The sequence below is a fragment of the Rhopalosiphum padi genome, chromosome 3 (assembly GCF_020882245.1).
Source record: "Rhopalosiphum padi isolate XX-2018 chromosome 3, ASM2088224v1, whole genome shotgun sequence".
Lineage (NCBI taxonomy): Eukaryota > Metazoa > Arthropoda > Insecta > Hemiptera > Aphididae > Rhopalosiphum > Rhopalosiphum padi.
Genome location: NC_083599.1, coordinates 34,620,196 through 34,643,129, shown reverse-complemented (window position 1 = coordinate 34,643,129; position 22,934 = coordinate 34,620,196). Strand labels below are relative to the sequence as shown.

Sequence of the window (22,934 nt, the reverse complement as noted above, 5' to 3'; positions counted from 1 at the left end):
AAATATGTAAACTTGCCCATTGTTTTTCAAAACATTTCTATATACCTACTTATATTTCAATATCAACAATAAATTAATAATGACTTGATGTTAATATTAAAATTACGCAACTAACTTTCTAATTTTGATTCCATTTCAGAATTTATTGTTTTAGTTTTCATTTATTTTATTTGTTTACTGAAAACAAAAAACAACTAGTCAACAAATCTATAAAGAATAATAATTATCAATATGATGCAAAACGGAATGGATTCACTACCACATAATGGTTCAATACATACCTCAAGTACAAATTCTCATGCATCACAAGGAAATTCTTTGAATGAAGAAAGTAAAACCAACCTTATTGTAAATTACTTACCTCAAACAATGACTCAAGAAGAAATTAGATCATTATTTTCTTCAATTGGTGAAGTTGAAAGCTGTAAACTTATTAGAGATAAAGTCACAGGTAAGCTATTATATTTATGTTTTTATTTTTTCAAATTATAATTTATAGTAGTGTGAAATATTTATAATATTATTATGTTTATGATAACTACTATGAATACGTACATAAAGGATAAGTTACTTAGTGTAACATAAAATGCTATAGAAAGTGTAGAAAACAATTGTATAAATGAAATAATTTTAATATTTATTAGTAGGAAATTTAATAAAGCAAAAGTAGATGGTCTTAATTTTATTATTAAATAAATTCTTAGGTAGTATTAATCTATGTTTATATGTTAAACAACACTCCTCTTACTTTATTCAAATTATATCAAAAATATTGATAACTGAAAACTAATTCTTTTAAAAGTTTTAAAGTAAAGTTATCTAAAACATTAATTTTTTATTAGTTTATTGTCTTGTGTTAAATGTAGATTTTTTTGTAAAATCAATCTTTTAAAAATATGTATGTATATGGGCACAGATCATTTTTGAATCGTGATTGACAAGTATAAAAATATAATGTAGGTAATAGGTATACCATTGTTATTTTAATAATTGTAAAATAATAATATTATAATATGTAAAATGTAGAACATATAAACAAAAAAAGTTTATTTATGTATTACAAACAAATATTTTAAGAATATCTATTCCACATAGGTATACAGAAAAACAGTTTTTAATTATAAAATTTAATATTAATACCTAAGTTTATATCAAAAATGTAAAATAATAATTTGTATAATATACATTTCAAATTCATAAAAAAAATGTATTAAGATTCATTAAACTAAACAGAAGAACAGCCAATATTCAATAAAAATTATTTAAAAAAATGTATGTATGCTTATATGTAGGTATGTAATATGTATGTAATGTGATGTTAAAGTATAATTTCTTTTAAATTGAATATACCTATCAAAATACCATGTTTAATTTTAACAAAAATGTTGTATATAAATATTATAATAAAATATTATTTTTAAAATAAATAATCTTGATATTAATATATTTCTTTGTATATTATAAAATGTCACTATATGTAGGTATTTTCCAGTTATTATTGTTTTTGTTACGGAAACTATAATAATTATAGGCATAGATTAAATTAATTATTTGTTTTTAAGAGTTAGATTTTTGCCTCATCCTCCCTCAAATCTAAATTATTATTAAAAAATTTTGGAATAAGATGTAGATTATAATACTTTTTTTATTTAGAATCAATCCCTACAACAATGTTCCTTAATCATTTTTTTGTCATACTGTACCTGATGGAGACTTATTTAATTTTTTTTGGTTTTTGAAGTTTGTTCATTCAAACTTTCATAATATTGAATTGTATAAAAATTATTGTTAGTTTTAAAGATGTACCCTATGATGTACCTATGTGTGAATTATTTATATTTTAAATTAATATATTCCCTGATTAATAACTATTTAATTTTAAATATGTATTACCTTTTATGAAAATAATCAAATCTAAAACATACATAAAACTTTTATCAATTAAAATGATAAACAACTACCTATTTGTTTTATAATATAATACAATAATTGTAACTAGTCTCATTAGTATAAAATTATAAAATAAAAATCTATTAACAAATTCCAAAAGGATTTTTTTAATTTAATTTTGACCATTGAATGTATTATGAAAGTGATTATAATTATTGATATTTATTATTTGGTACACTTAAAATCATATTTTAACTTTTAATTAAATCAAATTTATACATATCTAAAAACTAAATAAACAAAATAATTTATTGTTTATAAGAGGAATATGGTTATATAAAAATTTATATTTATGATTTTATAATTTTTATTTATTTTATATAGATAACATTTAAAAATATTTCATTTATAGAAAGACAATTTTTTATGTAATGGCATTTTAAAAATATAGGTACTCATAACATGTTTTTATTTTTATTTTTTCATGCTTTTTCACAACAGGATCTCTTCCATCAGGTACTGTAATTTAAAGCCTTGTTAGTTCTTAATATGGCAATTTTTAATTTAAAACTAGGATGTATAATTTTATTTTATTAAAAAATGTATTATTTATGTGTACTTATGCCCAAAATAGCTTGTAATGAAAATACCACTTAGTTATCAAACACAATATATACTTAACTGGATAATATAGTTTTACTGTAAAGTATTTGAGACCAGAAATATAAATCAAGAATATTATTTACATAAATGATACATAATATATTTCCTTCCCTATATAAGTTCACTGTCAAATTTGTTTTATAATTTTTTTTTACTGTCTGAGCAAGGTTCTATTTTTTCTATTATATGTTTTTTAGTAAATCTGTATATTTAATTATTATTATAATTATTTTTTTTTTGTGGGCGATGAGGATTAATTAGTAGATACAACAAAAGTTTCATATAGCCTCTCTATAGATTAGAAATTGGATACAAATGGTACTTTAGAGAGGACATTTTGAAATTTGTCTAAAGCTTTTTTAAAAAAAATTAATTAATTTCTGTTAAGTAAAATTACAGCATACCGTTTTAATATATTGTTATATATTTGATTTAATATTATATGTTATAAAAAATATTGACAACTTAAATGAATATTTAAAATTTGAAATTTTTATTAAATCAGCTATATTAGCTCACTTTTTTATTAGTATTAAATTTATAATCAATTTAAATTAAGTATTTATAATAGTTCGTTGAAAGTAAGTGACACCTATTGGAATAAAAATCAATGAGAAAACTGTACGTCAATACAACAATAAAACTTCTTTTGATTTATTTTTTATATCCAACACTTTATTTTATATTTTATATTGGTGTATAATACCAACTATATAACATGAAAGCATGTGACATACATACATACATATAGATGCATACATACTTATATAGTTAATTACTCAATACATTAATTTGATATTTGATTGCCTAACCATTTTATTTATATTTATCATATTGGGCTATAATATGTTCACTATTAGTGATTAATGTGCATGCTTTAATTATTCTATTATTTTTGGTTTTATAGGTCAAAGTTTGGGTTATGGTTTTGTTAACTATCATCGACCAGAAGATGCAGAAAAAGCAATTAATACATTAAATGGACTAAGACTACAAAATAAAACAATTAAGGTATATTTAATTTTATACATATCTAAAATATTAGTTGATCAATATCCTAGTAATTAATTGTAATAAAAACAATTTAAGGTATCTTTTGCAAGACCTAGTAGTGAAGCAATTAAAGGGGCTAATTTATATGTCAGTGGTCTTCCAAAACATATGACTCAACAAGACCTTGAAAATTTATTTAGTCCATATGGTCGGATAATAACATCAAGAATTTTATGTGATAATATGACTGGTGAGTTTAGTTTTATATTTTTATTATTTTATTGTTAGTCTTGAAATATTCTAATGGAAGAAATATTACTGATATGTTCACAGTTCGACAATTTGTGGGAAATACAGGAGGAGATCATTCGCCGTGTAAGTTATTGATTTTAATAATAAAAAAAAATGTTATACTGTAGTCTGTGACAAATACTTATTCATAAATAATTTAACTAACTAAACAGAATTTAAAAATTCATAATCAGATTTAAATTAAAGAAGTGAATCTAAAATAAATATGATTTGATATTCTTGATGAAATTGTTGTATCTTTAAAGTTAAATATTAATAAAAGGTTTTTAAATTTGTATTTATTGTTATTAAACAAATTATGAACTTATTATTTGACAAATATTTATTAAAATATCAATGTAAATTATTTTTAAGATATTATTTTAGATAATGTGCTAAAATGCATCTACATTTTTATAATTCTAATTGGTAGTTAATATACACATTTAAATGTTGTATTTTTTATAATTCTAGTTTATGTATTTACTTAATATATATATATATATAAAATTATTTATTTAAATTTCAAATCACATAACTTATACTAAACTGTAATTTATTAAATTATTATTTTGTATGACAACTTAATGTATAAGTGGTCAAATGTGTTATACATTTTATTTACTACAATTTCTTTTTAGCAATTTCAAAAGGTGTTGGTTTTATAAGATTTGATCAAAGAATTGAAGCCGAACGAGCAATTCAAGAATTAAATGGAACTGTTCCCAAAGGTTCAACAGAATCAATTACTGTGAAGTTTGCCAACAATCCTAGTAGCAATAAAGCAGTACCTGCATTGGCAGCTTATTTAACTCCTCAAGGAGCTCGAAGATTTGCTGCTGGCCCTATTCATCACCCTACTGGGCGCTTCAGGTATATTCCACTCTCCCCTTTATCCAGGTATGACCATTTCTTCTCTTCATTTGTTTTACAGTGATATTATTAGAATCAATTCATTAACAATTCATTTTAAATGTACCATTTTTAAATAAAATTACTATTAAAGAAATTTAAATAATAATTTGGTTAGATAAAAAGGAAAAATATATTACGTTAAATATACATTTACTACAATAATATACCAAATATATAAAACACTTCAATTATAGCTTGATCAAAAAAATAAATCTTGATGATATAATAAAGTAAAAGTTTACCAATTAAAAATGTAATTTTTAAAATTGTATTTTTGGACTATGGGTAAATTAATTAATAAAACCTAACAGATAAAATGTTAAGTTTTTTAAATAACAATTGATTATTTAATATTAATTTAAACATTTTAGTTAAAGATTTAACTGTTAGGAAGTGTTTTTTTTAAATGTTTAATATGCACATCATAAATTGGTTAATTATACTTTCTTTTAATGGTCTCTAAAGTACTGTTTGTTCACTTAACAAATTTACTTAGTAATATATTTTAAATACTTTTTATTTATTATGTTTATTTATATTCCTTCACAGGCGCATGCCTAAATAATGATACTAAGTAGAATTTTTTTTATTTAATACTTAAAATGTATGATATTTCTTATTATATTAATATCTTTAAAAATCTAAAAAAAATAAGTTTTCAAATATTTTCACATTTTAATTTTGGTATGTTAAATTAAATAAGCGTATTATAGTTTTTTATTAATACTGAATAATAAATTTAAAATCAATCATAATTACATATATACTGATATGTATTCTTAATAATAGTGTTTCAATGTTTTAAAAATTAAATTTGTATCTTATTACGATTTTATTGAACTATTCATCATAAATTCATAACTAATTATTATAATAAACCAATTTAGTATTTTAATGTTATAAAAGACATAATACATAAAGATACACGGTATCACGAGGTATCCACAGTTCCATCTATAATTGATGAATTTAAATCTTTATTTTAAAATGTTCTTCAATTATTTCTTCAAAATTATAGATGGTTAGTTAAAAGTAAAATAATATTCTTTCTTGTTTTTTCATAAAAAAGGAAAAAAAATGATTTCTTTATATATTTTAATTATTTAACCCGATAAAATAATATTGCATCTTTGTTTTTATTAAATATTAATTATATTAATATTTTATGCATTTATTTGATCATTTTAAAAATAGAATAAATAATATATTAGGTAATATCATATATAAATTTTAGATTCTAAAATGAAACATCGGTATGTTTTAATAATATACTAAATTTTACTTACAATATAATATATTATTTTAACTTATGCCAGAAATACTAACATTATGTTTTGAACTGCTAACTGTGACTGTATACTGAACCTCTAGGCTCTAATTATATGTTAATTCATATTGTTATGACTTATGTCTTTTAACTGCTTATTTAACAAAAGTAAAATAATGTATTCCTGTAAAATGATTCACATATTTTATAATAATTAATACATTTTACATTTTAAATTAATATATAAATCACCCACCCTTCATTTATTTTAACTTAATATTATTTACGTAATTATATTATTATTAAAGAACCAACATTTTCCTGATTATTTAAATTTTTATTAATTAGTGATTACAGTATTTTTTAAATTTGTTATTCTTTAATATCATTCAAGTTTTAGTATATACTTTTATTTTGTCTTTTGTTTTGATTTTATATTTTTTATATTACAAAGTGTGGCAGCTTATAAATAGTGTTGTTTTACAATTTTATTTTATTTGATTGCACATTATATTATTCTACATCTACCAATATATTAATGTACATATCATAAAATTCATTTTTAGTAACTCAATAATTGATAAGTAATGTTGTAATGTTCTTTAATTTTATATAAATATACAATTTAAATTGAATAAATAAATATTTTTAAAACATTCTTGTTTATCAAACAAGAAGTATTTAACTACATTTGCTTATTTTTATGTTATGTGTTATTTACTTTATCTTTAATACTTTTAAGTCTACAAACTTAAAGAACATTACAGCAAAGTATTAGGGCTAGGAGGATTCAGTTCCAGTTGTGTGATAGTTAAATAAATATTTCTTCTTAAATTAACCTATTTAGCATTGAAATGATGTGTATCATTTGAAAATTTATGAAGTGGAATATAACTTAATTCTATTAAATTTATCATTTTTTCAAGCATAAAATAAATTGTTTATTTAAATAAACATTCATAATATATTTTTAATAAAATAACTAGTTGTTGTTTACTCTTACTCCAAAAATTCCTATGCGGATGATGGTCAAAATATTATACTTAAATTCATTATTGACATTATTTGTTAATGATTTTAAAAATAATATTCATAATAAATTAAAACTTGATTTAAAACTCAATAACCCAATCAATGGAGAGGAGAAATTGTTCATACCATTCCTGGATCTGTAGCAAAGTGTAATTAATAACCAATGGATTGATGTATCACGAGATGGCATAGGTAATATATTTCCAATTATTTGTATTAAGTGCTAGTAAGCACACAATTGCTGGTAGGCAGAAATTATTTAAATATGACACAATTACTTTTGTTGTTCACATATAACATGTGAAACAAGCTTATGTTTCATATCCGAAAGAGGGGGTATATAGTATTGGCCATTGATATGCATGTAATTATTGGCTTCTAAAGAAAAAGACATTTTTATTTTTATCTTAAAATAGAATTTTTAAGTTGCTGTTTATTTATATTTGAATAAATAATTTGTATTATAAATTATTATTACTTTATTTATCAAACATATGAAAGATAGTGTTTGATTTATATACTGTTAAAATTGATATAAATGAAGTTTTGTAAACATATTGTTTACTTCATTTATAGAAATTATTTTTAATCAATAATAATAATCTTAAATATGTATTAAATTACATGAAATAAGATTATTTAATCAAGTATAATAGTTTATTAATCGATTTTTAAGAATATATTACTTTGTATTATTTTTCATGGATAAATAACATTTTAACAATATGCTATCAAGAAGGTTTTTTTGTTGCATCAAATAACTGTTTAGTTAACGATTTACAATTAATTTTTTCTTGTAACTTAATATTTATTAAAGCTGCCGCTCGTTGTACAATTTATTTTATCTAGATTTTATTGTTTTATAAATATATACATATACATATATTTATTTATTTTATTTTTATTTTGTTTTAGCACTGGAAAGACCATGCTAGCCATAAACAAAGGCTTACAGAGGTCAGTATAGTTTGTTAAATAAGACTTCTAAACTTAGATTAATATTATTAAATATGGAAAATGGTAAATGTAGGTCTATACATTTAAAATAAATGAATAGTATTTAAATACATTAGAAAGTAGTATAACAAGAATCATATTATTAGATTAGTTATTAAAACCATATTTGTGAAGATTTTTTAACAAATTATCTTAAGATACTTTGATTGTGATCTTTCAAAATTTTTAGATTTTCTTCTGAGTAATGTATTGGTTTAACAATAATTAATTGATGAATTATATAAATAATCTTTTTTTAATTTCATAAACTTTCAGAGGAGTAAAAATGCTTTATTTTTTAACTTTACCTAATTGGATATTAAAAAAATAAAGATTAAAAACAAAAATATTCATGCAATATGTAATTTTTACAAAACCGATTTAGTTATAATTTAAAATAGGGCGGTCAAGTGGGTATCGCTCTGCTGTAAATTAGAGATGGAGAGTAGGTCACTGGTCACTATAATGGATGTGTTAGATTTAAATGCAATGACAGGTATCATTGTATACGAAAAACGATTCTGAACGGAGGTGATTTGTCAGTCAATGATAATTAGTAGGATATATTATATTATTACCAATATTTTAATTGTAATATATCATTATTTTACGCGATTTCGTAAAAAATTAAATTTCATACACTCATAAAATTTTTTCTATATTGACGCTGGAATTTTTTTTTGCAGTAACTTGAAGGAAAACTTATGAATAACCTTGTATTGGGTTTTTGGGATTTTAACCTTAGGTATAATTCACAAAAATTTTATGAATTTTCAACTTCAAAATTCCTTCCAAATTTTTGCGATTTTGACATATTTTGTAAACATTTGAACTTAAAATGCTTATAAATAAAAATTGTGACTATTAATTTTTGATTTCTTTTACTACGATAAGTACAACTTATAATAAACCTTGTATTAAATTTTAATGATTTTTTGGATAGCCAATTTTTTTTTATAGTCATTTCAAAAACATTTTTTACTTTTGACTCCCCAAAGTATTAACTATATGAATTTTCCTTTTCAAAGAGGGGCTGAAGTCAAAAATCAAAGCATTATTACTATTCTAAAACGTGATGACAGATACAAAAAAAAAAACACACATCATTGTAAAATCAATACATTTATGAGTTCAGAATCTAAAATAACAATACATAAAAACTTGAAATTTATATTAAAATTATAATATAAAATTTATATAAATATTTATTTTAGAATTTTTTAAAAATAGTATAAATTTCTAAATATTATGGTTACTTTTGAGCAATTTATAAACATTCAATTTTTTTTTAAATAATGATTTGTCATGATTTTAAGTCATGATTTGTCAAAAAGCTTAAAAATGTAATTTTAAATTCCTCATAAATTATCCTTACCAAAGTTAAAGAACATATTGATAATTAATCCACGTTTACTTTTATAAGCAATTGATCTTTAAATTTTGACAAAACTATCAAATTTATAAACTTTTGTAAACATTTATAAAATATTTAATTTTAATATGTAATATTATTAAAAAAATTATAAGAGGATGTTTTACCCATGTGGGTTGTTTCTGTCTTCTTAACGCATAACTTTATGCTCAGAAAAATTCATTTTACTATGTTATTTTTAATTTTAGAGTGAATTATTATTAAACATAACTCTTAACTACACACTTTTTTTTGTCAATAATAACTAGTGCAGTATTTTTATATGCACCAATTTGGTTTATACAAAAATCAATATGTTATTGTATACATAATTGCCTTTATTTACTTATAGAAGACCTTAAATTTTTGTCAAGTTTAATAATAATAATATATTTAAAAAAAAATAGTTGTAATTTCTACATTATAATTGATAAAAGTATTACTCTCAGGGCATATTTTGTCCACCAACACAAAAATAATTTAATTCGTAGCTCTTTTATGCTGCTACAAACATATATAAGGAAAGGTTAGACTAGGAAAATTATTTAACAATTATGAACTAAAATAGAACAAGTACAAAATTTGGCTTATAAAATATACCAGCGCATGTAGTTAAGGATTAAAGGTAAGACTATTATTTTGGTATCATACATAGGTTAATACACTTACTCTAATATTAAAAATAACAAAGTAAGACTGATTCTTTGTAGCATAGAATTTTCCAATGTGAGTATTAGTAAAACAGAGATAGTACATGCAGGTGAACATTCTCTTAATCATATAAACTTGATATATTTAACTATTACTTAAATTATTGTTTTCAATTCACATTGTATTTTTAAATTAAGATTTTTGATATTTAATAATATTTATAAAAATCATTTTTTATCAAAAAATTCTTCTCATTATATCAATTTAATTGAGTTTAAAAGTTTTTATTCAAAACGTGAAGTGATTTGACTGTTTAATTAAATATAATGATTTCATTTTAGATATTCACCATTAGCGGGTGATCTGTTAGCAAACTCTATGTTACCTGGTAATTCAATGAATGGATCTGGCTGGTGCATATTTGTGTACAACTTGGCGCCAGAAACAGAGGAAAATGTATTGTGGCAACTATTTGGTCCATTTGGTGCTGTACAAAGTGTAAAAGTTATTAGAGATTTACAAACAAACAAATGCAAAGGATTTGGATTTGTCACTATGACTAATTATGATGAAGCAGTTGTTGCCATTCAATCTCTTAATGGATATACGTTAGGCAACCGCGTACTTCAAGTATCTTTCAAAACCAATAAAGGTAAAAATGATATTAGTGATTTAGAATATTTATTTCGAAAAAAAATTTAAAATAAATGAAAATGAATTGTTAGTGTACCGATGGTTAAGTCAAGTGTAAAAAAACAGTTTTGTTTAATAAATGAATACACAATGTTATTATAATAATTTACATGTTATAATTTTTAGGCAAAGGAGATGCATCCAGTTTGTTAATGTCTCTTGCTGATTCATTAACTGACTGTTAATAATTTCATCAATCTTCTTCGAATATTTTCAAATGTTTACATAATTCATTCTCCCTTCTAATACATCTTTAACTGAATTGCAAATTCGCTGATATTTATCATGTCTAAAGAAGGTAAATTATGTTTATTTATTAATTATATTTTTAATTAGATACATTTAAATTAAATCGCGTGCACCATAATAACGTTATCAAAATAAACACTTTTCAAGGCATATTATAAATAATATACAAATTATAATTTTTTTTTTCCTGAAAAAAAAAAAATGTTAATATTTCCTAAAACATTTTGTTAATGTTTGTGCAATATAATTATTGGTACCCATCTTATATAAAAAATTCCCATTTTTCCTTTACTATACTTTTGGAACAGATTTAAATAATAATTGCGCAAGCATATTGACTGATAGTGTTCTGTTCTATTTAACGTTGCTAGTCTAAGATATTCCTAATATTTTATATTTTAAATTTAAATTCGTAAATAATTTATAATATTTTCTTTTTCTTTTGTTGCTATTATTCCATTTATATGTGTGCGTGTATTATGTGTGTACATAACAATGTAAGTGTGTTTATATTAAATATAAATTCATTCGTATTTACTATATATTTAGGTAAATATCATATTTACCAATTTACATAAAATGTCCATGAGAAGCTATTTGTAAGTCAATGTAATATTTTTACTTTTTTACTCATTCTTATAATGCCGTTAGGTACAAGAAAAAACAATACATTTTATGTACTTAATAATAAATAATCTTATCTTCCCCCCTCCACCCACAATAAAAGACAATTTCTGATACAATTTCATATTTTTTCAACTTATTTTATTGTTAAATATTTTTGAGTGAAAGTTGTTACCAACAGTTGAGTATATAACAATGTAATGATTAAGAACTATTGCAAGAACTATTATTCATAGAAAACTTGTTCATTATGCATTTATTAATAATTCTGAAAGAATCCAGTCAATTTCTATAACGTACCTATGTAATATTAAGAACATATTTGTTTGTTTTTTTGTTGCTTGTATGCAGTTGTGCAAGTATATAACCAAATTATTTGATTTATTTTTACTTGCACATTAACCGGTGTGATTATTGATCTCAATGAACAGTATTCAACACTGTTTAAAAACAATAACATATAAATCTAATTAGTACTGATCGTAGTACATAATGTTATAACGGGTGGACTTATTGGAGATTATTTAACAAAAGTTAATTACTTAATTAAATAACCACAGGGTAATTTTATGAAGGCAAGTTTAATACAAAAACAAAATTCCATCATTAAAAACTGGATATTTTTAATGCTATATTTATTTAATACAAATCCTGGATTACAATAATTCTAACCATAAATAATATTTATACATAATTCACTATTAAAATGAGAATACATTATTTAAAAAAAAACATTGCATCTTTTATTATTAAGTTTGAGTTATACATTTTACAGTTCCATCAATTACAATTTTAAAATATTCAAATTAAATTATTTATAAAATACATTTAATGAAAAAAAAATTACTAACATCACACTTAATTTACTCACGGATCAGTGAATTGCGTTAGAAAACGCTTTTAAAATTGTTATTATTATCTCCAAAATCTTCTGTAAGTCCACCAAGTTTCTTCAGTCTACATTTTAATTTCTGCTTCTTAACTGTATTTAATTCATTTAAGGTCTTTTTAGTATCATCTTCCGTGTAGTTATAATTTAAAACACCAGTACCTGATTACACCAGCTGTAACTTAATTTTTAGATCAAATTTTTGGTCTAATTGATTGTTCCTTCATAATTTAACATTCCAGCACGGTGTTTGATAGTGAAAATATAATATACACGGATAACGAAAATAAAAGTTCATAAGTTTTTTATTTTATCAGCTATAATAAAAACGTATGGAATAAGCAAAGACTTAAATATAAATAATATAACGAGAAAGAGACTGAAATTAGTTATCAGTATACAAGTTAGGAAAATTACGTTAAAATGTTAAAAATATAGATCGTAATATTAATATTAATATTAACCATGATATTATTTATTGAAGAGTTTCTGGTTCCCTAAATAAAAAAAACTATCTCTATTATAATCTGCAAGTATTCATGTATCATTAACTTTACCTACCGCTCTAGTTTAGTGTATTGTGTACATAATGCCCTATCAATCAAATTATCTAGTTATGATAATAAAAATATAAGAGGTGTATTTATTAATAAATTAAAAAATTATACACATATTTTAATTAACAACTTCATAATTGTTGGTTAGGTTTAAAAAAAAAATGAACCTCTTTATATTTATTAATTTCTGCACATAAAAATAAATAGGTAGCTATTCAAATATTCATTAAAATTATCAAATGTTGTCTATATTGCAATAATATATTCCGTTAGGTATTAATTTATTATTTATATTTTCAAGAAAAATGTTTTCCAATTGTATGTCACAGTAAAAATGCCTTTGATAAAATATAAAATAATGTTTGATTCACCTATACATATAGGTAATAATATTTATACATTTTTTAGATATAATTTTTTCACGTACTTAACAATGTTTTTAAAAGATTCTAGTCAATAGATAAGCATAACTAACCCTAGCTTAAAAAATAAAAATAAAATTAAATGTATTCATATTAGAACAGATAAAATTGTCTATTACAATATAGATATTTCATCGAAAATTCGTCTGTGTGTAATTAAGTTTACAAATATTGGAATAAGATTGATTATTAATTGTTTACTGTCGAATAAAATTAAAAAAGTTTAGTGCTCAAATTAAATTCTTTCCTGAACATTTTTTTAAACATGATTGCCGAATTGCCGAATCTATTTTTTTTATATTCGACGCTCAATCCGTTCGGTTGAATATTCTCTGGCTGTTGATTATGTATATGAATAACATCGATGTAATTGTTTTTTCTTGAATTTATAATGTGCAATGCATGAACATCAAAGTTTGTATTTGTAAGAATTTCACTTTAAATAAATCACTCATAATTAATTAACATTTCCCGTAGGCTTTAAACATATTTCATTAAGCCATTTACTTAACTTTATAAATGGATAGATGCTAATGGTTTCCATTCGTTATTGGACTTGCTTCAATTATTAAATCACATAAATATGTATCTTAACAGTTAATACATTTATACTCAAATGTAGAAGTCAATAAACGACATTTCTATATTCATGGTACAATGAGCGTGCAATTTACTAATTTATCAGTTTCAAAATATCATAAATATTAAAAAAGCAATTTTGCTTAATATGCTCTAGTCATATGTGTATTTATTTTTTTGTTTTCGGTGCTAAATTATTCAAATACCTATATCGTACATTTTTTTCTTTTATTGATTTAGTTTTATTTTGGTCGGGAAAAAAAGGCCACTTGATTTTTTAGCGTGATTTTAGTTGGTAGTATAATATTTATGGATTATAAATACACGCCGAGTATTTTATTGTACTTCAAAAGAAGTAAAACAAAAGTTTTAGATATGTAAAATAATAGATTAATTAGACAATTTAATTGTTTACAGTCATAGTCATTATAGGTAGTTCGTTACCATAATATGTTAGGCGTGCAATAGATCAGGTTAAGTTTTAATAAATTTACTACATACTATTTACATATTGGCATTTATAATTTACTCTTTAATAAAATATTATGTTATTAGAATCTATTGGTAAGTATTCGGATATTAAACTGAGTGAGAGTAGTCAATATTTATGAATAATAAAAATAACAATTTGGCTCATTATAAAATTCCCGTTTAAGAATGTCAAAAGATAATGAATAATAATAATAATAATAACTATAAAATAAATTAAGTGTTTAATCAACCAAAGTATTAAAAATATCCAGTTTTCCTACTGACGCCACCATTGACCTATAGAATACCTAAAAAAATATAATGTATTTGTACTTGAACATCACTCAGAAATTACTCAAAAATAATACTTCTTATTATTAATGCTTAATGTTATAAGTGGAATATAGAACACATTAAATTATTTGATAATACGTTGATAGAAGTTAAATATTATTTATTTGAAATCAAGAACAAAAAAAAAATTGCAATTTATTATGAAGATAAGATAATAACAAAAATTGCTAAGTAAATTAAACTTAACATATTGTAAAAATTAATACTAGTTTAAATAACGCACATTAATACTAATTATTTGTATTTGAGGTTTTTATTTGGAACTTTTAATATTTTATATTTGTTTTAATAAAATTCCGTGATAGAAATGTCTGGCGTGTTTTGTAGTATTTTCGATTTATTAGCTTTTCGATATATATACTTAAATATTCTTATTGGTCTTTAGATAATTTTCTTTAGTAAATAATTTAATCAATTTTATTTAGATTCTTATGAAGTCATTATTTAATCAAGTAAATTATTTAGACAACTTCTTTTAAAAATAAAAAACGAAAAAAAATTCGAATACTTAAAACATGGTTTGTATAAGAAATTCATATTTTATATGTCGGTATACCTATTGGAATTTACAGAATCTATTACTTTATATATTACATATAATACCTACATTTATTTTGGAATTCGTAATATATTTTTAAACATGAAATAATAGAAAACATTTCTGGAACATCGTACATAAAATAAGCAACAAAATAATAATAATAATAATAAAGTTACGTATTTTTTTACATAACCAATATAAATATTATAAAGTAATAATAAAACGTGGGTTTTCTGTTAACCACTTCGAATACTAAAATGCAGTCTTTCCAATTATCAGATTTTAAGCAGGGTTTTAGATTTTTTACTATAGGGTTGAAAATTTGCATTAAATTTCATGATATACGAAAAAAATGGTTTCTTTACTGAAACCCGCTATAATGTCAGTGACGGGACATTGTTCTTTAAAGTATCTGGGTGGGAGTAGAAGGATCGGTTTAGTCCGCATGTATTCTAAATCTGAGTATGTGATTTAATAATCAACGTCTTGCATTTTTATACGTAAAAAGGTTTGTTATCCATGAAACCAATATTGTATATGTTTTTTTATTCTATGTTGCATTCAGTTTGAGAAAGAACGATAAAAGGTATCGGAATGTATGATGTATTTGTAAACCCTAATTCAAACCGTTAAACAATGTTAATATGATTTTTTTCGTTCGGCAATCACATCTGAGAACTGCTAAATTAATAATTGATTATAATTTATAATTTACTTGTGAATTGCAATTTATTTAAATTACAAAAATCATTGACATCATTTGAACCAAAATATATACCTATACTAATAACTGCGTGGTTCTGTTGTATTATCGGCCATAATATTATAGTTAGTATTACTCGTAATGCTTATGTGATCTTCGATGTTCTGTGTTTGATAGCGCCGAGTAAAATTTTGGAACAAACGCATAATATTAATAAATCGTCATTTCATTCACGTGCCACTATATTCACAAAATATACAATAAATTGACGTAATAAACAGCTAATATTCTTAATATGTTGATGATGAATTATGAAAAAAATAATATAAATATTTCGTTAGGCGATATACCGCGGTCGACAATGTATGTGGTTGGTTATGCATGTGCGCAATACCGACGACTTTGGTGCTTATTAATATATAACTAGGTAACACATTCTTGTACCGATATTTTGATGTAAATCAGTCCCCAACACATTTCTGTATTATAATATTATATATTGATCAAATTTCAGTGTATATTTATAACTTTGTATATAAATATAGTTCTGATATAATATAACGATCTTGTATAAAATTCAAAAATACGTTTATGTATTGTATTAAAAATTTAAAATAATATTTTTTTCGTGTTCAAATATTCAATGAACAGAATTATTATTATGACAACCGTCAATGCGAAACATGAAATTTAAATGCCCAACAAATCGGTGCGGGATCGTCTTAAATTTGTCGTTACTATATTTTGTTCTACATAACATTGTGCGTTTGTTGACGACGCCTACGTTTTTCACATTCAATTAAAAACAGTGATTTGATTGTCGATTTTCAACATTTATTTTATTAGATGTGTATACAGTCATGAAACCGATCAAAGCATTATATATACATTTAAAAATCTAATAAAAAGCAAAATAAGAGAAGCACATAACCATTGTTATATGGTCATTTATAATACCATTCGATTTGACTAAACTCTTCCTTTGAATTCTACACTCCAGACCTTTTTTTTTTATTCAGGATGGTCGCAGAAATCTATCTTATCGCAGTCGCCGCTATAATATCAACCTAAATAGTTACGGTTTAACATCAGGTGTCTGTGAATTCTTTAAGCATATAGGGAACCTATATAATATTCAATTATAGTTTTCGAAATGATCTATGACAAACCACGAAATGATTTATTTCTCTCGCTATACAATTTGTATGTTTAATGATTCGAATTTGGTAGCAAAAGGTATCAAAAAGTTCTTAAATTAGTTTTATTCTTATTTAATAATATCGTGTATTATATATGGTGACATATATTTATCAAACCTAACTTACTATTTATAGTGCTTATTATTTAAATGGCTTGTTTTGTTATTCGCCAGTATAGTCAACAATGTTTGTAGGAAATGTTTTTAAATATTGCGGTAGTTAAATCTAATACATTTGCAAGAACTTAAGTAAAAATAAATACTAATATGCCAGATTGATTGTTTCTATGTAATAAAACGTCTTTATTATGACAAATTCACAAATTTTCTTTCACTGTCCATCAAAATCTCGAATAAAGAACAATAATCATTACATATATGATTAAGATTAAGAATAGGACCTAACCTATTATTATATACTTATAAAAATTCTAGAACAATAAATAATTAAAATGCAAAAATCATGCAATGTAGCCGACTTGAAGCAATACAAAAATGAAAACTAAGAATGGCTTACTTGGTAATTTTATTTGCTATGTTTATCTCGTTTCTCTGTACGAGTTGCACTAATTAGTTAAAGTAAATTGAACATTTAACAACTAACTAACTACTTGAAAGTCCAATGGCCTAAACCATTATATGAACTACATGCTCTTTTATAAATTACCTGTACCTATAGTAAAAATGTAGGTAATGCAGATTCAAAACGTCTAGCTCTTGGTTTTGAAATAGTTTCGGTGTTCATTTGTATCATAATTCATGTTTATCGGTTTTAATAAAAAGAAAATCGAGTATTCATGAACACATACAATCTAAGGGGGATTAAAAACTCGCGATAAACAATTCAAATTTGTGATCCCTCGCAGGTTAGGTTAAGTTTTTGCATTTACCAAAAATATTTTTAAATTTTTCAAGTGAGATTTGTAGCGTTGATGAAAACTGAAAAGTAATAACTATGTTTTTGAACAATTAGGCTGTTAATATGTGTATGTATATATATGTATATTGTATATATATATATATATGTACGGATGAGAATTTAATTCTATATATACGTATGTAGACGAGTGTTTTGGCTTTGAGTGATCAGAAGAAAATGACTCTGCACTCACGTGAGTAATAGAACATATGTATTGAAACACTATTACTTTGAGCATTTGGCTCGTTGAGTTTTTGTATATTTTGTGAAAGCTCAATAGGGTATTTGTACTTTTACGCCCAACCGGGTTGTTTTGAAAAAGCATACGCGCCATAATGTCGCTACGACCATGTCATTGTGATCTCATGAGTTTCTACTGACTTCTTTTACCTTTGTTATGATGGCATTGCACGACCATTGCCAGTAAATTATTATCTTCATTTACCTACCTATCCATGTGGATACTTTTTCGCAAACTTCATTTTGTTCCAAAAATATAATTCATCATTTTTTTTTCTCTTTACTGTTCCATATCTGATTCTAGTCTTGAAAATTTTTATGAATTCGAGATTTATGATAACCTGTAAACGTTATTCGTGTTCAATAAAATTATTAAAGACGATATTATCGTTGCTCTTCTCTCCCCGTAGTCGTTAAAACTTTAATTGGTTCATCTTATTCATGCAAATAAATAATTATTCGTAAAGAATATTAGTAGTTAGTGTCTCTCGCCAATTCAATAAGATGAATTTAAATTTGATGATATTGCATAAGGAGTATGTATGTACTGCAGGAGTAAAGAATCTAATTTTTGTAATAACTTATACTAATTGTACTCTAATAACAGATTTCTTTTTGAATTTGTTATGTGGACGTACTTCTGACTAAAATAATGGCCAATAAAAAAAAGGTAATACTTTTTATAACAAAAATATCCTAACAATTAATATGATTTTTAAGTGCTATAACAAAATAAGCTGTACAACACAATTAATATTCTTTAAAAAAAATTAATATGATTTTCATTTTATGGCAACTATTTTTTACACAATAAGATGAACTCCTTTGTCTTCCAATCTCATTTCGTTCTGTGTATCTACTTAATTTTGTACCTAGTAAAATTTGCATATGGGTTGTCAACTTTCCATCGAATCACTTTGTATAACAGTTACAATATGATTAAATGTTATAAAATTGTTTCAAAATATTTACTTAGGTCTACCAAATGTATTATATACATTATTAACATTATAGCTTTGATTTAAATTGCGTGTGTTTAAATAGTAATAATTATTATTATTATTATTATTGTTATAATTATTATGATTATTATTACTATATAATATTATTACAAATACAATTATTATGATTATTATTATTATCATTCTCATTATAATAATTACAAATTAACAATAATAATTTAATTCATTTTTATTAAATTTATGTTTTCGATTCTATTTGGTAAAATATCATCATTAATTAATGTCTGTGTATGTGTGTGTGATTTTTTTTAAATTTTAATTTATTATAATTTAAGTGTTTCAAAAACAATAATATAATACACGAATTACGGATATGCTCGTAAATATTGTATCTATAATATATGAAATTAATATAAATCTAATGCTTCACACTTATATAAGACTTCATTTTAATTAATATCCAATTGTTTGTGAACCAATGATTGAAGTTAAATTAAAACAGTATTTAATATTGAAGTATATTAATACTTAGAAAAAATAAAACTCCGTGTACTGTATACATTTTTTTTTGAAACACTAGTGCATCTTAGATAATTAATATTTATTAATTTATTATAAACTGAAATTAATGTTTGAATTTTTCTTCATTTTTTTTTTTTTTAATTATTACTATTAATTTAGCACCTTACGAGAGTATAAATGAGTTTGTGTTTTTTCGACTAATTTTATTTTATTTCTTTTTTTTTGATTATCCCTTATTTAGTTATTATATATAAATGCGGGTCAGCTGTTTTTACGTTACTCCTGTCTTGCGTGTCTAGTAGTAATAAGTTTATATTTAAAAAATAACCCGTACATATAGATATAATATTTTACCAGTGCACAAAATGAGTGCTCAAGTGATTATAATATTATGAAAAAAAAAAATTGTTAATTGTGTTACATTATCCCGTGTCAACGAATCGTTTTTAATTATACGAAAACAATATATATAAAAAAAAAAAAAACATTTTTGTATTTTTGATCCGGCTGCCGGCTGTTTGCAATTTTTTTACTCTTACATCAATTTACGTGGTATGATATAGGTATAGGTTCTTACCATAATCGAGATTCGGCACTACCCGTGTATCGATTGGTGTTAGTATGTTACACCATGGTTAAGTATATACCTATATTATGCTATTCGTATCTTCCAGTCATTCCAAGTCCTTATTGGTTCTGTAGTAGGAAATGACACAGATGACATATTGACATGTATTATACGTGTACAGACACTGCACTCGCGTTACGCTATACACTCGTTCGCAGACTAGCGATACCATAAATATTTTGCCGGGTATTTACATGTCAAGTTAAGTTTTGGGAGGGCTCGCGATATCGATTTAGAGCCTGTATATACTATATATATATATATATGTGTGTGTGTGTGTGTTTATTAGACGGTATGGTATTTTGATCTGAGCGTATACGTACAGTATGTTTAGTATTTATGAGATCCATTGAACAATATATTTTACGTTTGTGGATCCGTGGGGACCGTCCTTCCAGCGGTGATATAACGGCTCAATATGGGTGTCGTGGGGTGCAGTGAGAAGCCAAAAAGTAATATATATAAACACATACCATCCAAAGTTTGTTGAATGGAACAAAAAGTAATGACAAATTGTTTTCTCGTATAATAAGCGTAAAAAACACGCTATCATTCTATTCCTTTTCCTCTTTCGCTGTGACTGACGTGACTTCGGTTCGTCGATTGTCCAATTTTTTTCAGGAATCTCGGTCGGACTGGTCGGAGTATATAAATCCACACGTCGCAAGCCCGCAACTTATCATATAATATTCTATTCAATATTAATCAGTCGTAATTAATGTTTAGAATTTTTATTTCGTTTTTCGTTCGCTTAATTACAATAATATATCATGTTGTGTAGTGTATAGTATAGAAATAGTTGTCGCTTTCATCGGCACATTATAATCGTGCGTACACCATTCGTCAAGGCAACGACATTTTTAATACCATGGTATGCCGTGACTGAAAAAGTAGGTATTGACTGCAATATAACTGGTAATTGGTATAATCTATATATATTCTGTATAAAATTGTTTATATATTATATTATAATATATAAGTAGGTAGGTGGGTATACCGTGACAGCAATAATACAATATAGGTAAGCTAGGTATTAGGTATACTATATAGATGTTGTGTGCACTGTACTTTGTGCAAATAGGTATTATATATTATAATAATGTGCGATTGTCTTGTCAATGGAATATTATATTCAGTAAAATCCGTCCTCGTGTAGTGAAGAAATAAATGTTACCCAAAATATGTTGTAGTTAAAAAATAACATTTTTGTTTCGAATAAATCATTTACCGAATACTGAAGCTGTTGATATAAAATTAAAATATCATAATAATATATGTACTTAACATAATATCCCCGTGTGGGGGAGTGCGCACACATACACATTTTCTAAATGACTAAAACTCTGTGATAATATTGAAATAATTTTTAATAACAATGTATTATATAATGAAATAACGATGATAATGATGATAATGATGATAATAATAAATAAATAAATAAATGGTAATAGCGGTAGCAGGAGAACAATTCTAAACGCGATTATCCGCTGAACAAATCGAACGATTTGCATAAAATGTAAAATTTAAATACCTAATTTGATATTATTATTATTATTATTATTATACGCTTTTATACATAAATATATATATATTATTTACACGAACATGTACATGCATACATCTACATATTATTATTATATATATGTAATATTAAACTATCTACTTATTATTATTATTATTATTATTATTATTATAAATTATTATTATTATACTTCTTCCGTAGATACTTTTTCTTTAACAGTAATTAATTATATTATATAAAAACGTACAACAAGCGGTACGTAATAATATACTTATTTTGTACATAAATATATATTAATATATATTTGTCGTTTTAAACGCCATTTTATTTACTTCTCTGTTACATATAATATAATGTTTATAGATGTACCTATCATTTTAAGTAATATATAATTTATTAATATACATAATATGTACCCTAAACGTTCAAACTTTATGAAAAAAAACGTGACATCATTATTTATAACCCCTTCCCGTTCCCCATCTCTTGTCACCGCGTAAGATCAAAGTCATAATAAAATCTCAAATGTTTTATTGTTACATTGATATTAATGTAAACGTGTTTTTTTTTTTTCTTAAATTGTGTAGTTAACCAATATTTATATATATTATTATTAGATAATGCAATATTATTATTATTATTATTATTATTATTATTATTAGATATGATTTGATTTGATTTAACCTTTTTTTTAAATTTCTTTGTAATGGGTTAAAATATCATTGCAGTAATATGTTTATTATTTACTGTTG

General features: G+C 23.6%; 1 protein-coding gene across 9 annotated transcripts in view; it reads left to right on the top strand.

The window, feature by feature from the left end:
• Positions 1–22,924, top strand: part of LOC132924439 (ELAV-like protein 3) — a 37,982-nt gene extending 15,058 nt beyond the window's left edge. For 2 of the 9 annotated variants that reach the window (XM_060988754.1, XM_060988755.1), the window contains exons 2-10: positions 140–451; positions 2,392–2,406; positions 3,461–3,564; positions 3,643–3,796; positions 3,868–3,921; positions 4,479–4,737; positions 7,967–8,008; positions 10,451–10,761; positions 10,929–22,924. In XM_060988754.1, coding sequence (XP_060844737.1) covers positions 232–451; positions 2,392–2,406; positions 3,461–3,564; positions 3,643–3,796; positions 3,868–3,921; positions 4,479–4,737; positions 7,967–8,008; positions 10,451–10,761; positions 10,929–10,987 — 1,218 coding nt within the window. In that variant the 5' untranslated portion in view covers positions 140–231 and the 3' untranslated portion in view covers positions 10,988–22,924. The remainder of the gene's footprint in view (positions 1–139; positions 452–2,391; positions 2,407–3,460; positions 3,565–3,642; positions 3,797–3,867; positions 3,922–4,478; positions 4,738–7,966; positions 8,009–10,450; positions 10,762–10,928) is intronic. The other 7 variants (XM_060988759.1, XM_060988757.1, XM_060988756.1 and 4 more) reach the window with 7 other exon arrangements.
• The last annotated feature ends 10 nt before the right edge of the window (positions 22,925–22,934 follow it).